General features: G+C 40.5%; 1 protein-coding gene across 3 annotated transcripts; it reads left to right on the forward strand.

Moving 5' to 3' along the window:
- Positions 1–12,978: 12,978 nt before the first annotated feature.
- On the forward strand, positions 12,979–16,527 carry LOC111956395 (retinol-binding protein 1). Of its 3 annotated transcripts, none has more exons than XM_023976860.2 (4): positions 12,979–13,220; positions 13,674–13,852; positions 15,519–15,578; positions 16,358–16,527. In XM_023976860.2, exons 1-4 carry the CDS (start codon positions 13,064–13,066, stop codon positions 16,406–16,408), a joined length of 447 nt encoding a protein of 148 aa, XP_023832628.1. In that variant the 5' UTR covers positions 12,979–13,063; the 3' UTR covers positions 16,409–16,527. The 3 variants fall into 3 exon arrangements, with proteins under 3 accessions (XP_023832628.1, XP_023832629.1, XP_023832627.1); XM_023976859.2 differs by having other exon boundaries at positions 12,982–13,220; positions 15,477–15,578; XM_023976861.2 differs by lacking the exon at positions 15,519–15,578 and having other exon boundaries at positions 12,980–13,220.
- Positions 16,528–17,951: the final 1,424 nt, after the last annotated feature.

Genomic DNA, 17,951 nt, shown 5'->3' on the forward strand with positions numbered 1-17,951 from the left:
GCTGTCTCTGCCTCTCCATTGGTATTATCTGCCTCTGACCCTGGTTCCTCTCTAGGTTTCTTCTTAGGTTCCTGCCTTTCTAGGGAGTTCTTCCCAGCCACCGTACCTTGACATCTGCATTGCTGGCTGTTTGGGGTTTTAGGCAGGGTTTCTGTATAAGCACTTTGTGACACCTGCTGATGTAAAAAGGGCTCTATAAATACATTTGATTGATTGATTTATTACAGTTTGGATGAGCAGTGTACTACTACAGTACACTCAGAAATGTATATGATTTGAGATTTTTAAAGGATCCGCATTGCTTTGCGATGTAACTGGGCATATGCACCACACATTCACCATTATGCAAGTTAGCCGCTGACTGTAATCCCTTCATAACTTTGTCTGGAAGTCTTTTTGTTCAAAATAACGCAAATGTCACGTCTACTCCCGCTCCCCGTGTCCGGTGCTCAACGTCGCCGGTTTACTAATCACTGGCGCTGACAACCATCATTACGCGCACCTGCGCCTCATTATGAGACTCACCTGGACTCCATTACTTCACTGATTACCTCCCATATATCTGTCAATCCCTTAGGTTCATTCCCCAGGTAGTATTGACTATGTGTTTCATGTCCAGACACAACGCTTGGTTTGTATCGTGCTGTGTTCATTGTAATATTAAACTCACCACCTGCTTCTCGACTCCCAGCGTCTCCGTTACAGAAAACTGGATTCAGAGCTTTTACGTAAGGTCTGATAGGTCAGGATTCCACCTCAAACACTAGTGGCGGCAGGTATCCTAGAGCTTAGAGCGTTGGGCCAGTAACTGAAAGGTCGCTATTTCATATCCCGGAGCTAAATAGATGAGAATCTATCAATGTGCCCTTGAGTAAGGCATGATAGCGTCTGCTAAATAACTTAAATGTAAAGTTGTTAAAAATTGTCCCAACCAAACTATGCTGGTCAGGTTTGATTTCTGAGCGCTCTGGACTATTGTTCAAGGGGTTTACTTAAGAAATCCTTCAATACAGCTCCACTGTATACATGAAATATCATGTAAACATTTCAAATCCCCTTTGGCATAGACAAAGTAGGACATCTCAGCATGCAGAGGCTTGATTTTATTCTGCCAGTCATAGCATCATCCTCCTTTTCAGTCAGACAGACCCCCGTCTACACTGGACATTTAAAATAACTTTTATAATCCTATCACAAATGATTTAAACAATCTCCTTAAGGACTTTCATCTACACCCTGTATTAAAATGTGTCCCACCATGATGTCACATCATGCCTCAACTGTCCATGTTGTGAGTGATGATTTCACACTGCACTAATTTTGACCGTTTCATCTATTACACAAGGCATCCATCTACCTGTCCACCGGCTGAGGGGGACAATCAAATCCGATCACAATACGTTTTAGGTGCGTCTGTCTATTCTGCTCCTGGCTATTAATATAACATTTTACTGAATGTGGACAGCGTCTAATCACATTTGAATACCAGGTGTACACTGGTCCGAAGCCTTGGTTTCTCTCCATGTTGTGCTCTACAGCCCCCCCATCCTTCAGCTCTCCATTAGCCGTTAGCTCTCCGTATAATCTCTTTTTCCCGCTCTGCAATAGAAAAACAATAGAACTCCCTGGGTAGAAATCCCCTCGTCTGCTGCTCCTTGACAACTGTCCACAGTGCTAGAAACCAGCCCAGATTTAAGTCTGAGATGCCAGAGGTTCTAGGGATATTGCGCCAACATGGGTCCACGCCAGTTCTGGGTCTTTACTGGGGTCAGCTCTGGGTCCCTCGCTGCTGGCTGTGTTTTTTTTGCTATTGTGACTTGACACTGTGATTAAGTAGATGTGGGACACTTGCGTTTGGCGCGGCTGATCAACGAGTTGAAGCTATGCATACAGAAAGTTACCTCGCCTTTACATGCGTGGGACGTTAAAATCTCCCACAATGGCAGTCACTGGGGATTTGATCTAGAAGTCAAACAAATGGACCAGCACATGATTACACATAAACATGACATACATTTAGTTAAATGTAAACAACCGCACGTCCCTCTGTATTTATTTGGACAGTGATTAAAATTTGTACATTTTACTCTCTACTGCAGCATTTTGGATTTGAGATCAAATATTTCATATGAGGCGACAGTACAGAATAGCACCTTTTATTTAAGGGTATTGTCGTATCTGTTTTACCGTTGAGAAATGAAAACACTTCATGTGTATTGTAATGTGAAGAAGTAGTCAAAAGTTGAGTATTTGGTCCCATATTCCTAGCACGTAATGGCTACATCAAGCTTGTGACTACAAAGTTGTTGGATGCATTTGCAGTTGTGTTTTGGTTGTGTTTTTTAGCCCAATAGGAACTGAATAGTGAATAATCTATTGTGCCATTTTGGAGTCACTTTAATTGAAAGTAAGAATATAATATGTTTCTGAACACTTCAACATTATTGTGGATTTCACCATTATTACGGATAATCCTGAATTATTCCTGAATAATAATGAGTGAGAAAGTTAGAGAAACAAAGATCATACCCTTAAAACAGGCTAACCTCTCACCATTACCAATAACAGGGGAGGTTAGCATCTTTAGGGGGTATGATATTTATGCCTGTGTAACTTTATCACTCAGCATTATTCATGATTCATTCATTAATATCCATAATCATGGTAGCATCCACATTAATGTAGAAGTGTTCAGAAACGTATTCTATTCATATTTACAATAAAAGTGACTCCAAAATGATACATGATTTACCATTCATTTCTGTTGGGCACAACATATATTCCGAAACACAACCAAAACGAACTGCAAATGCATCCAACAAGTTTGTAGAGTCACAAGCTTGACATAGGCCAGGGATGGGCAACTTTGATAGGGGTGGGGGCCACAAAAAATCGGAAACATTGCGAGCAAAACATCTTTTTGGCCCCCCTCTTTACAGTGTAGATAATTGTTTTACGTTTTAGAGTAAATTTTGTGCAAATCTAGACATTTTGCCATGGGGTGTAGAGCAAATGTTGCAGTTTTTAAAGCACGTTTGCTGCAATTCTACACATTTTGTCATGGGGTTGAGAAAAGAATTTGCAATTTTCTAACAGATTTTATACAATTCTACTCATTTTGTCATGGGGCAGAGAAAAGATTTTGCATTTTTCTAACAGATTTTATACAATTCTACTCATTTTACCATGGGGCGGAAAGGAAAATGAGCTGTTTTACAGCTCCTTTTCTGCAATTCTACACATTTTGCAGTAGGGTGGGGAGAAATGTTGGCAGTTTTTAATACGATATCTGTCACGCCCTGACCATAGTTTGCTTTGTATGTTTCTATGTTTTGTTTGGTCAGGGTGTGATGTGAGTGGGCATTCTATGTTGTATCTCTAGTTTGTCTGTTTCTATGTGTTTGGCCTGATATGGTTCTCAATCAGAGGCAGGTGTCAGTGGTTGTCTCTGATTGGGAGCCATATTTAGGTAGCCTGTTTTGTCATTGTGGGTTGTGGGTGATTGTGTTCCTGTGTCTGTGTTGTCACCATACGGGACTGTTTCGTTTTCGTTCTTTCACTTTGTTGTTTTTGTTCAGTGTTCTATTTCTTTATTAAAATATGGACACTTACCACGCTGCGCATTGGTCCTCCGATCCTTCCTACTATTCCTCCTCAGAAGAGGAGGAAGACGAGCGTTACAATATCTGAGTGAGACTGACTAACAGAATGAATGGGGGCCCCTCAGCCGGTAGTTCGACCATGATAACAAGTTTAGATTGCTGGCCGCTACACTAACTTACCAATGTAAATAATGTTAGCTGACATGGGCTAATTGACTGACTATCAGTGATTGACATAAGAGAAAAACTGATGCACAACCAAATTTTAAAATTGCACCTTGTGTAGTATTCTGCTATTCTACCTAGCAACAACAAGACAGACTGCTAGTTGCCCATCCCCGATGTAGTCATTGCATGCTAGGAATATGTGATAAAATACTAAACTTTTGACTACTTTAATACTTAAGACACCTTCAAATGGGGGGACTAGATACATAGTGCTTTAATTTCTAAACGGTAAAAGAGATACGTATGAAAATACCCTAAAATAAAAGGTGAAATTCTGCACTGGTACCTAATACTTAAACATTTGCTGGAGTATATGCCAAGAGCTAAATTAAAAGTTTTAGCTTCACTGTCCAAATAATTGCGTAAGGGAGCGTATGTGCACCCATGCGAATGTAAACACACACACACACACACACAAATGCACACACAGCCAAAGTGCTGATTCCACTTGTGATGCATTATACAACTCTCTCCTTGTCCCCCTGCTCTGACAAATCTTGTTGTGCAAGTTGTCGGCGCTCTAAGCAGTGTTTGCACAACAAGGGAGCAGATTAAACCCATGATGTGGCCACATTGGAGCAGGGCTGTGGGAACCTGTGATATTACGTAACCCAACCCCTACAGAGATCTTCTGAAACATCTGTAAGAGGCTTTGCTCTCAACAGTAGATTCCTTCATTGGTTTTCTTTGCGTTTGTCATGTTAGTTTCTCCCTTTACTTTGGTCTGCAATTATTATTATCAGTGTTATTACTTTTATATCTTTCCTCTCTCTGCATTGTTGGGAAGGACCCGTAAGTACGCATTTCACTGTTAGTCTACACCGGTCGTTTACGAAGCATGTGACAAATACAATTTAATTTGGATTTGAGGTACCATTATGGTCGGATACTTAAGCAGTACCAAGAGAGCACAAGGAAGGACAGTGGTCCCACCACTAACTGCCAACCCCCCCCACAATTAAGACCCTCCTTTACATTGCACTCTCGAGCTCAGTCCCATTCCAGCCCCTAGCCCCTTCTCCTTTATATGTTCAAAGATCTAAAAGGATTGGATTGGTCAGTGGTCTGCAACGTGTGGCTCTAGATCCGCATGAGGCTCTTTACCTGCCCCTTTGTGGTTCCAATGGCAATTCTATAATGAGTATTTTTAAGTAATCAACTATACAAGTAGTTGAATTAACAAATCAAATTTGCTATACTCACACTTAAACAACTGCATGAGAAGTATTTTACAACAATTTAAATTGGCCTTCCTTTCAACACAATTTTTTTATGCGAAATGGACTAAAATGGAACTGGGCCTCTTTCTCTCTTGGCACCAACTGAGCTGCAACCATCCTCCATTACTTATAAGCCTCTAAATTGGTACCGGCCTCCTTTCCTCACTGTTTAATTGCCTAGTTTGAATCTTATTTAGGTTGAAATATGTATAGGGTCTGTTTTTTCATATTCTGAAGCCAACTAAGTCATCCTTTATCCCCCCTTACGCATGCTTCTCTATGGAAGCAGCTTTATGGGAGCAGCTTGCTCATTACAGCTAATGATTTTTGGGGGGGGGGGGGGGGGGTGGTTGCATTGAGTTTCAGTATTGGCCAGGGAAGATACAAGTGGAAATTGAGCCAAACACACTAATAGACACACACCATTCCTAGCCAAGTCTGGTGGATATCTGTCAGAAAGAACTCTTATCAGAAATTCCTTTGGGGAGACATTATCCACACTGAACAAAAATAACATAAAAGCAACAATTTCAAAGATTTTACTGAGTTACAGTTTATATAAGGAAATCAGTCAATTGAAAAAATAAATTATCAAATTGTATTGGTCACATACACATGGTTAGCAGATGTTACTGTGAGTGTAGCAAAATGCTTGTGCTTCTAGTTCCGACAGTGCAGCAATATCTTACATGTGATCTAACAATTCCACAACAACTACCTAATACACACAAATTTAAGTAAAATTAGCCCCTAATCTATGGATGTCACATGACTGGGAATACAGATATGCAACTGGTGGTTACAGATACCTGTGGGGTAGGGACGTGGATCATAAAACCAGTCGGTACCATTTGCCTCATGCAGCGCAACATCTCCTTCACATAGAGTTGATCAGGCTGTGGAATGTTGTCCCACTCCTCTTCAGTGGCTGTGCGAAGATGTTGGATATTGGCAGGAACTGGAACACGCTGTCGTACACGTCGATCCAGAGCATCAAAAACATGCTCAAATGGTGACATGTCTGGTGAGTATACAGGCCATGAAAGAACTGGGACATTTTCAGCATCCAGGAATTGTGTACAGATCCTTGCAACATGGGGCCCTGCATTATCATGCTGAAACATGAGGTGATGGCGGCAGATGAATGGCACAACAATGGGCCTCAGGATCTCGTCACGGTATCTCTGTGCATTCAAATTGCCATCGATAAAATGCAATTCTGTTCGTTGTCTGTAGCTTATGCCTGCACATACCATAACACCACCGCCACCATTGGGCACTCTGTTCACAAGGTTGACATCAGCAAACCGCTCGCCAACAGGACGCCATACACGCTGTCTGCCATCTGCCTGGTACAGTTGAAACCGGGATTCATCCTTGAAGAGCACACTTCTCTAGCGTGCCAGTGGTCATTGCAGGTGTGCAGTTACCCACTGAAGTCGGTTCCAACGCCAAACTGCAGTCAGGTCAAGACCCTGTTGAAGATGACGAGCACACAGATGAGCTTCCCTGAGCCGTTTTCTGAAAGTTTGTGGCTGGTCACAGACAATCTCGCAGGTGAAGAACCCAGATGTGGAGGTCCTGGGCTGGCGTGGTTACACGTGGTCGGTCTGCAGTTGAGGCCGGTTGGACGTTTACCTAAATTACCTAAAACGACGTCGGAGGCAACTTATGGTAAAGAAATTAACATTAAATTCTCTGGCAACAGCTCTGGTGGACATTCCTGCAGTCAGCATGCCAATTACACACTCCCTCAAAACTTAAGACATCCGTGGCATTGTGTTGTATGACAAAAGTGCACCTATTAGTGGTCGTTTATTGTCTACAGCACAAGGTGCACCTGTGTACCTATGATCATGTTGTTTAATCAGCTTCTTGATATGCCACACCTGTCAGGTGGGTGGATTATCTTGGCAAAGGAGAATTTATTTTATTTTATTTTCACCTTTATTTAATCAGGTAGGCCAGTTGAGAACAAGTTCTCATTTACAACTGCGACCTGGCAAGATAAAGCATAGCAGTGCGACAAAAACAACAACACAGAGTTACACATAAACAAACGTACAGTCAATAAGACAATAGAAAAGAAAAATATAAAAATCTATGTACAGTGTGTGCAAATGTAGAAGAGTATGGAGTGAGGCAATAAATAGGCCATAGAGGCGAAATAATTCAAATTTGGCATTAATACTGGAGTGATAGATGTGCTGATGATGATGTGCAAGTAGAGATACTGGGGTGCAAAAGAGCAAGAGGGTAAGTAATAATATGGGGATGAGGTAGTTGGGTGTGCTATTTACAGATTGGCTGTGTACAGGTACAGTGATCGGTTAGCTGCTCTGACAGCAGATGCTTAAAGTTAGAGACGGAGATGCAATTCGTTGCAATTCGTTCCAGTCATTGGCAGCAGAGAACTGGAAGGAAAGGAGGCCAAAGGAAGTGTTGGCTTTGGCGATGACCAGTGCAATATACCTGCTGGAGCGCGTGCTACGGGTGGGTGTTGCTATGGTGACCAGTGAGTTGAGACAAGGCAGGGCTTTACCTAGCAAAGACTTATAAATGACCTGGAGCCAGTAGGTTTGGCGACGGATATGTAGTGAGGGCCAGCCAACGAGAGCATACAGGTCGCAGTGGTGGGTAGTATATGGGGCTTTGGTGACAAAATGGATGGCACTGTGATAGACTACATCCAGTTTGCTGAGTAGAGTGTTGGGGGCTATTTTGTAGATGACATCGCCGATGTCAAGGATCGGTAGGATAATCAGTTTTACGAGGGTATGTTTGGTGGCATGAGTGAAGGAGGCTTTGTTGCGAAATAGGAGGCAGATTCTAGATTTAATTTGGGATTGGAGATGCTTAATGTGAGTCTGGAAGGAGAGTTTACAGTCTAACCAGACACCTAGGTATTTGTAGATGTCCACATATTCTAGGTCAGAACCGTCCAGAGTAGTGATGCTAGTCGGGCGGGAGGGTGCGGGCAGCAATCGGTTGAAGAGCATGCACTTAGTTTTACTAGCATTTAAAACCAGTTGGAGGCCACGGAAGGAGTGTTGTATGCTGTTGATGCTCGTTTGGAGGTTTGTTAGCACAGTGTCCAAAGAAGGGCCAGATGTATACAGAATGGTGTCGTCTGCGTAGAGGTGGATCAGAGAATCACCAGCAGCATGTCAGGACCCGGTGCGAGAAACAGTCACTAATAATGGGCAGAACCCAGAAGATGAGGCAGACACAGCAGTACTAGAGATGGTGGTTTAATAAAAAATAGATATCTTCCAAAATACAAAGAAAATCCACAAAGTGGTAAAAACAGCAAGGGAAAAAACAAACCTCAAAAGACCAATCCAAAAAATACACGAGAACAAAACCAGAGAACCTCTGGAAAATCCAACAAGAGAAAAAGGATCACAAAGGCTGGGGCTGGGTGCTAACATACAAACACTGAGCAAGGAACTGAGGAACACACAGGGTTTAAATACTAACAAGGGAATGACTTACAGGTGCAAACAATAATTAGGGCAAGAAAAACAAAAGGTACAAAAAAGGTGCAAGGGGGACATCTAGTGAACAAAACCTGAACAGTCCTGGCCAAAACCTGACACAGCAAGAGCGACATAAGTGATATATACAGAGAAAAGAGTCGGCCCGAGAATTGAACCCTGTGGCACCCCATAGAGACTGCCAGAGGTCTCTGCCAAATGCTCTGCCAACTGCCAAATGCTCACTAACAGGGATGTAAACAAATTTGTGCACAACATTTGAGAGAAATATGCTTTTTATGCATATGGCGAATTGGTAAACCAATGCCTAATCTTCCCCTCTCAAAAAAAAGTAAATGTTGAAGAGGACAAACTCTTCTTAAACTTGGTAGTTACAGTGCATTCAGAAAATATTCATACCCCTTGACTTATTCCACATTTTGTTGTGTTATATCCTGAATTCAACATCTATTAAATATACTTTTTTTCTCACCCATCTACACACAATCCCCCATAATGTTCAAAGTGTAAACATGTTTTTAGAAATGTTAGCAAATGTATTGAAAATTAAATAAGAAATGATAGGGTATTGTGTGTAGATGGGTGAGAAAAAAATATATTTAAAATTGTTGACTTCAGGCTGTAAAACAACAAAATGTGGAATGAGTCAAGGGGTATGAATACCTTCTGAAGGTGATGTAGAACCATGTCAAAATGGAGTCTGAGCTCTAGAAGTTTAGGTAGTCATGAGCAGCTTTTGGTCTTAGTTGGAACTACATATACCACACATGGAATTGAGCACTCTTTCCATGAATACAGGTTACCGTGGTTTATCTGCACAAATTACTCCAAATCCCCAGTCCTGTCACTTTTAAAACAAGTTGTTGAACAAAAAAGCGTAATGGATTTTCACAGTCCCATATACTGTAGTGTGCCTGTGCTTATGGTACCTTATATAGACAGGTGTGTTTCTTTTCAAATCATGCCCAAACAATTGAATTGGCCACAGGTGGACTCCAATCAAGTTGTTGTGACATCTCAAGGATGCGCCTGAGCACAGTTTGGAGTGTCACCCAGCATCATAACACATTATGACATGGTCATAACCATGTCATAAAATGTCATAACAGCTGACATAACTTGTCATAACCTGTTATAATATAGCTATAACACTGTCATAACACATATATTTAGACCTGTTGTGACAATTGCATTATTTTATGACTGCGATGTCGATGACAACCTATGGCTAAATGCTCAAGACAGGCTTGATGCAAACTATTGTCTGCTAAACTTTTGTTTCTTTCATTTGTTTCATTTGATTACAGTACACCTATGTTGTAATTATAACTGAACAAGACATGTATTTTTTGCATCAAAGATTGTGAAAAATGTCTTCAAGGATCACACCTTTGATCACACATGGGATATAAATGATGGAAATGGGATTTTCAGTCAATTTTGATGGATAGTGCAAGTGTAATGCCTAATGTTAAAGCAGTGTAATGTACTACAATGTACAGAACTGTAGCATATTACATTCAAAGGGCAATTTAGAAAAATGTATCTTGCATTTTTTGCTATTGGATGAACTGGTTGTTAAAACAACTCAATTGAGAAGATATCATTATGTAGTGTTTTTGTGATTAAATCAATGTTCTCATGATATTTCACAGTAAATGTATATTTTGGATCAATGATTGTGTGGTGAAATATGTCTCCAAAATGAATGTACAACAAAAGGTTTTGAATATAAGACTGGCTGCGTTACTAGTGTTACTACTAGTTTTGTACTAAGAGTTTTGAAAATTCACCACATACTTGTGAAAATAGCACCAAAGCCATTGGGAGGGGGGGGGGGGGGTGTAGTCAGCAGGATACAGGTTTTGTATTTCTATTCTTCCTCTCAATGCAAGCAGCAGGTGCTTGTGGCATACCACATTGAGCTCTTCATTGAGTAGGCCTAGCCATTCTATACTCCTCTATCGGATGTCACACTGGGTGACTCAGAGCTTTTCTCTCAGGATTTCAGTAATCCCGACAGTCCCCTGCAACAACGAGAGGTATTTTCTCAATTAAAAGAATGCCAAGCGAAATGTCTCTGTGTTACCAATCCACTTGGCACGTGTTACTAAAATAGTGGCTGCCATGGTCAGCTCAAAAGACGGCTATAATCGAATTAGCTAAATTACTTCATTACAAATGATGTGCCAGACCAGTCGTATATGGTCGCCTTCAAGAACATTGTGCTAAACAGAGCGTCGGAAGTTATGCGCATTGCGCTGCATTTTTTAAATGTGTTTTCAATAGTTATGTGGTTTGAATAAGATAGTAGCCTATCTTTTTTGGTCATACCATGAAAACATGTATCATAAAATGACACTGAAAATGTTGTTTTTCATCCAAACTAGGCCGAATTGATAAGAGAAATCCTCTTAACCTACTCCTAGCTGATCTTATTAAGCACTTTTAAATATATAGCACATGCCTTAATGCAGAGGAAAGTGAGGTAAATTTAGCCATTTTTTACATTCAGCATAGCTCCGTCAAGGGAATATGGGGTGTTTCTCAAAATACATACTACTGTGCTGCGAACTACGGAAATTGGAGCACGGGAGGGTCAAAGAATGAGTCCAAATCAAAGTATGCGAAACGGAGCACGGAGGGCACTTCTCGAATGTGTACTCCGTTTGCCTTTTCAACTATCTGATTAGCTACATTATTTTGCTTCACATATAGCTAGCTGAAGGTTATAAAGTAAAACGGTTGGTTTGTGTATATCTTGTTTCATCTCTTTCCATTGTTGTCCTGTCTGGAAGACGGTTCAGGGAATGGGTAAATCCATAGTACGTCAATAGGGCTATCACGAATAATTGGTACTATAGCTACCAGCGAAAAATGTACCTTGCTTAACATTAGTTTAAGGTCATTTTGCCTGTTTTACTAGCTGGCTGGCTAGATAATTATGTTAGATTATTACAATTCACATATCTAGCTGATAATTATGAAGTAAAACGTTTTCTTTGTGCATATCTTGTTTTGTCTATTGTTGCCATTGTCCTGGCTGGAAGAAGGTTCAGTGGAAGCGTGAGGTAATACAGTACGTGGGTCCGAGTGCTTCTCAAACGTATTGCTTTATGCATTCTCCACACTCTCGTCCTCACAAGAACGTACTCAAGAGAACGTGGTCAGAGAATGCACTCGGAGCATGAAAGTGCGGAGCACGGCAGTATGCATATTAAGAAACACCCATGCAGTTATTTCTAACAAAGATATCAACATATATTTCAAGATGTTGAGTATCCCTGTAAATAATCATGTCAACCTTACGGTTTTGAAAACATAGTTTGTCCAAAAGAAGTGTCTCTTGGTATAACATAACTTAAATTGAGCATAGGGACAGGGTAAATTAAGCCACCTACAAATTTCTGTACTGAATGAAATATTACCACATAAAAAAAAAAAAACACGTCTATCTTTATATCCCGAATAAAAAACATGAGCTGGCGCACACCCAGAGAAAAGTATTTTATGTAGAGGGGCTGACTAACGGCGAATAAACTACAAGCTATAAAAAGAAGACACAGTAATGACGAAACGTTGGTGATTTACCCAATAAATTACTAGGAGTTTATATGTAGAGTGTGACTCATTCTTTTTTATTTTGATAGATATATATTTATTTCCCAAACACAATTCAACACAATCACAATCGCTTTATTGTCTTGTAATCATGTTAAGCATATTTGAACACAGGCTTAACATTAACATCTAACAAACAAGTTGTACTTTTAAAACACTTTTAACATTTGCCAGGCCCTGTTGTTACCTCATGTTCCAGCGATAATGCCTTGCATCATTCCTAGGAAGAAAACGCTTACATTTGTTCAACTTGCCATTGGCTTAATTTACCCCATGGCCATTGGCTTAATTTACCCCATGGCCATTGGCTCAATTTACTCAATGTTCAAACATTTTTACTATATTAGCCCACACAGCTACATGGCTGCACTTTCATGCTAGGGTTAGGACCTCATATTGAAGCTTATGGAGACCCCAACTGATGCACATAACCATCTTTAAATGATCTACTTTGGTTTAAGATGCAAGCATCATGAAACCTCTAACACAATAAATGAATTGGTGTTGGTGATAAATATAATCCGTTTTTTTTTACCTAATTTGCTTACCACTTTTTCCATGTAGTTTCTTCCTTCAAGGACTCCATGAAATGATGACCTATTCATAAATATTTGGTCAAATGATACATTTTGTGTATTGTTTCAAAGGTGGTTAAATTTACCCCTATGGCTCAATTTACCCACCTGTCCCATATGTATAATCTCGTCCCCAGCCTGTTCTCTTGAGTCTAGGCTGGGACTAATTGATGTATGGCTCGTTCCAAATGCGCAGTTTGCGCGGATCAGCGGTGGTGGGAGGGAGGGAGTTTCCAATTCTTGTAAAAAAAAAAAAAAGAAGCTATTAAGTAATCGGATTAAAGGGGTTCTGGTTCAAATATGAGGTCTGGACAGCAGTCATGCATTCCGTCGCAAGTAAACAGCGATATCGGATCTCTTTTGCCCATTTCACTGGAAGTAAGGAAACTAGAAACACAGCCAATATGCCAGTTGATCTGAATGGGTATTGGAAAATGATCTCAAATGACAACTTCGAGGAGTACTTAAAGGCCCTCGGTGAGTTGTTACAGCATTTTTTGGGGATGATTAGTTTAAGGGGGACTCCAAACTTCAGTCAAATGGATGATGCGCAAGGATACTCCTGCTCCATACGTCGAGTTCCGTTGCATCAGGACCACTGCGCCCTGCGGTCAATATTGAGCTCTAGGCATTAATATATCTAGCTAACGTTATGGAATTTAGTATAGTTCAAATGTGTGTTTATTGGAGCACAGGTGTAGATACTGACATATTGCTTGTGGCATCTAAAATAATGGTTTTGAAAGTGCTGCATATTTACAAAGTATCCCAAAAAATAGCGAGATTCCTGGTATTAGATCCAGTTATGGCCTATACAGAAACAGAGGTTATGAAAGTGATGTTAGGCTATAGATGACTGTAGCCTTCCTGCTCCTCAGTGTTAATCTCTCTCTCTCTCTCTCTTTCCTTCTTTGGAGACCCATCACACAGATGTAAATGTTGCCATTAGGAAAATTGCCACCTTGTTGAAGCCCGACAAAGACATCAGTCATGATGGCGACCACGTGGTCATCAAGACCCTCAGTACCTTTAAGAACTACAACATGGATTTCCATGTTGGCAAGGAGTTTGAAGAGGATCTGTCAGGGGTGGATGACAGAAAATGCATGGTGAGTTGACAAAAACATTTCCATCACACATTCAGTTGTTGTTTTTTAAAAGGCTATCAAAACGTATTTCTGGAGACTAGAGATATGGAACAAGGATTCATTTTGATGTTTCAGTAGTGGTTTGTCATATTCCCTCTAGTGTGAGATCCCAAATGGCAGTCCTTATGTGTGCTCATCAATATTTGATTGAGGTACCACTGCGAACACAAGGGGCCTTGAGTTGAGACTAAGGGGGAAGCAGTAGATTGCTGCATTAGAGAAGACACTGGTGTCCTTGAAAACATATAAGGGCTTTTCCCACTACTGAGCCGAACAGAGCAGAGCTAAACCTAGCTGCACTGAGCTGGCCTAGTTGGGCATCCACCGTAGTTGCTGGAACTGCTGAAAAGGACAATGTGAAAACTAAATATCCAAGCTATCACAGTACAATTTGGCTCTGCCCTGTAGTGTGAATCGGGCAATAGAGGACAAGGTGAGAAGGTTAGTCAGGAGATCTGAGAAAAACTTGTATGATACAATTTTTCTTCTGATAAGATTATTTTTTTCCTGGGACCTGATTAGGATCTGCATATTTTTCTCCCCCCCAAAAAGAACAGCCCTTGTAAGCCTGTAGGCTGATTTCTTTCCAAGCCCATAAACCATTACCTTGTGGGCGGCTGCAAGTACCATCAGGGAATGAAAGTCCGTTATTGGCCACTGGGCCAACTATATTCTGTATTGTTGTAACTTCCCATTTGTGAGACCTTGCTATACCTATACCACACCTTTATGACTATTTATACAGTTGAATCCTAACTTGTTTATGTCATGAATGAGCTGGTGTGTATAATATATGGGAATTATTGAATATATACTGTATAGTCATTATTACTTAAAGGAAAACTGGACCCAAAAACTATATTTTGGTATTTGTTTCATTAGTCCATTGTTGACATAGTCCCAAAATGTTTTCAAGATATGTAACTTTCAAAATACAGAAATCATACACTGATGCATTCTGCATGATGCAAAACATAGCATCATATGATGCAAAATGCATCATAACGGAGATGATTTCTGTTTTTTGAAAGTTACACATTAGGTCGTGTGTTGAAGATGCTGATGGGTAGAGTAGTTCATCTCTTATCTTACCTCATTTGCACTCACTGTATATAGACTTTTTGTTTTCTTTTGTTCTACTGTATTATTGACTGTATGTTTTGTTTATTCCATGTGTAACTGTGTTGTTGTATGTGTCGAATTGCTATGCTTTATCTTGGCCAGATCGCAGTTGCAAATGAGAACTTGTTCTCAATTAAAGGTGAAATAAAAATAAATAAAAATACAATTGGATTACTCTCTGTAGAGTAGCTGGTGACTTCAACAACATGGGAAGAAGATCTCATTCAAGTCCTCTAGCATATTGTTTTCTCCATCATAAACTAAACAAATTAGAACACTATTTTGCTTTGCTGAGAAAAGAAAAGTGTTTGTGTTGCGTCTGTCTGTAAGTCTGTAAGTTGTTATATATTCCTGCACACTACTGTGTGTGTGTGTGTGTGTGTGTGTGTGTGTGTGTGTGTGTGTGTGTGTGTGTGTGTGTGTGTGTGTGTGTGTGTGTGTGTGTGTGTGTGTGTGTGTGTAGACCACTATCTCATGGGAGGGAGACAATCTGGTGTGTGTGCAGAAGGGAGAGAAAGAAGGAAGAGGCTGGACCCATTGGGTGGAGGGGGATGAGCTTCATCTGGTAAGAGAACACATTCATTCATGGCATTTGAATGCAAGTCTTCTTCCTCAGTTCCTGATTTCACTTTTTGTCACAACAGATCTCAGATCGAACAATAAATAGCAGAGATAAAAAACATTTATTCAAAGCTTTTGTGAAAATATAGCTGGTTTCTGGCTTTGGTAACCTCACAAACAAGATTTTAACTAAGTGTGGACCACCAGGGCAAATACTCCATGACAAAAATCCTACACTTTGTGGATAGAATTGGAGTTTAGGGACCCTCAATAAAATAGTATCTTTGTAGTGCACCTCTAGTGTACCCATACATAAACATTAGTAAATCTACTGACCTCGACAATGACTACCGTATGACCACTTTCATTACCTTGTCATTACGGATTTTCATTGCTATGATTATTGTCATCAAAGCTGAGTAAAAGGCAACTGACTGCCAAATAATTTAGTCAAAGTGATTCTAACAGATGTTCGCAATTAGTAGCCATGAAATTATTCATTAGCAGAGTGGCTCCCTGGAGTCACTAAGCCCAGGAACACTGAACAGCAGCTGCCTCTGCTGGTTAAAAGTATAACTGCAAGTACATGTGCTTTGCCTGTGGTTTTTTCCATAGACGAGATTGATTACTGTGAACATTTTTGACATCTTCACAGCTGTTTACCTCAATTAATGATGATTGGGGGGTATAAAAAAACAAATAATGAATTAATCAATGGGATTTATTAAAAATCCTGTTTAATCACTCGATGGAACATAATTTTACCTTCTGTTCACTCTGCAGGAGCTGAGAGCTTGTGGAGCTGTGTGCAAGCAGGTCTTCAAGAAAACCTAAACCAGCACTGGAATCACAGAATGGCGCCCCCTACCTGAGAGCTCAAGAGAGACACAGACACAAACCAACCCTGTGACAAAGAACCCTCTAATACACTCATCCATCCATCCACCCACCCACCCACCCACCCATCCTTCCATCCACCCACCCACCCANCCACCCACCCACCCATCCTTCCTTCCATCAATCCTTTCACATTTCATTCCATCATTCAAACTATACACGACAGGGGTGATGTATCTGTCGATCACTTGTACTGTAACTCTGTCACAGGGTGAGAGCTCCTTTGATTGACATGTTATAAGTGTGTGGATACATTAACACTGTAGTACGTGTAGTAGGCTTTGTGATTAATGCCTCAATCTCTAATGGTGCCCTGAGTTTACAACTGGGGGTGAACTTGACCAGTAGGAAGGAGGGTTTCAGTAGAGGGAAAAATAAAATGAGGGTGAGAGAGGTAAAGAATGAAAATGAAATGGAGGCAGCAGAAGATGTGACAGATAGCTACCGGGCCCGTGCAGCTGAGTCATCATCGCCGTCTTAGTAGAAACCTTTACAAGTACTAACGTGTTCAGGAAATAACAGCAGACTTTGTCTGTATTTTTCCTCAATTCATTTGGGAGTGTCCCCTTGATAGGAAAAAAACACTCAATAAATGAATCTCAACAATGTGGTCTGTCTGTGAGAGTTTTTGTCTTTAAAAGTGAGAAAGCAAACAGAAATGCTTGTCTCGCATGTGTTTCTTTCACCAATGTAAAGTCAACTAATATTTGGGCCATGAGAGAAGCAGCAAAATTCATTCAAACACAATATTTTTTAAATATAAAAAAATCTGTAAGTAAAATAATATAAATAAATATAAAAAGATGCTGTGATCATGTAACCAGGAAAAAAATAAATACAATAAATAATTGATTTACAATATGTGACGACCCTCCCACTCTGTCTGCCGGATTCTTTCTCATTGCTCTTGTTTTCCATAATAGAATGTCGGTGGGCGGAGCTGGGAGGGTCATCAGTGAAATGGGACACACCTGGGCTCGTGTGTCCCGGGATAAATGCACCTCTTCCCCATTCACTGAGGAGACTCTCTCCGTGCAGACACTGGTAGATTTTTTTTTGTGGCCGTTTTGTTTGTTTACTTTGGCACCTTTCAACACCCCTCGTTATCACATTTTATGCACACTCACTTACATTACTGCCTACACACACCATTGTTAATTGTATTTAGTTTACTTCAGTTAATAAATATATTTTGTTATTCCTTATCTCCACGTTTTCTAACTTTTTATGAACTTCAAGCAGGTTCGTGTCTGGGATCATGAGGTTGGTTCCTAGACATTTTGGCATATAGCACTCTGTTGCATTATGAAGGAATAATACTAGTGTTGTTGGGCTTACTAGTATGTGTTTGGGGGGGGGGGAATGTGGAGTTAATGTTTGAGAACTCTGTAGGTGCATTGTAACTTTTGTTACAGCTTTTGAGTTGTAATGTTTGGTAGGGTCAGTGTTGATTGCTGCGGTGGATAGTTTGTGTGCTGCG

The sequence above is a fragment of the Salvelinus sp. IW2-2015 genome, linkage group LG32 (genome assembly GCF_002910315.2).
Source record: "Salvelinus sp. IW2-2015 linkage group LG32, ASM291031v2, whole genome shotgun sequence".
NCBI classification, from domain to species: domain Eukaryota; kingdom Metazoa; phylum Chordata; class Actinopteri; order Salmoniformes; family Salmonidae; genus Salvelinus; species Salvelinus sp. IW2-2015.

Bases quoted from the DNA above. Each gene is read 5' to 3' on its own strand.
- LOC111956395 (XM_023976859.2), top strand. From the start codon at position 13,064: ATGCATTCCGTCGCAAGTAAACAGCGATATCGGATCTCTTTTGCCCAT. The intron at 13,221-13,673 runs GTGAGTTGTTAC...CCCATCACACAG, and splicing joins GGAGTACTTAAAGGCCCTCG to ATGTAAATGTTGCCATTAGG. The intron at 13,853-15,476 runs GTGAGTTGACAA...GTGTGTGTGTAG, and splicing joins TGGATGACAGAAAATGCATG to ACCACTATCTCATGGGAGGG.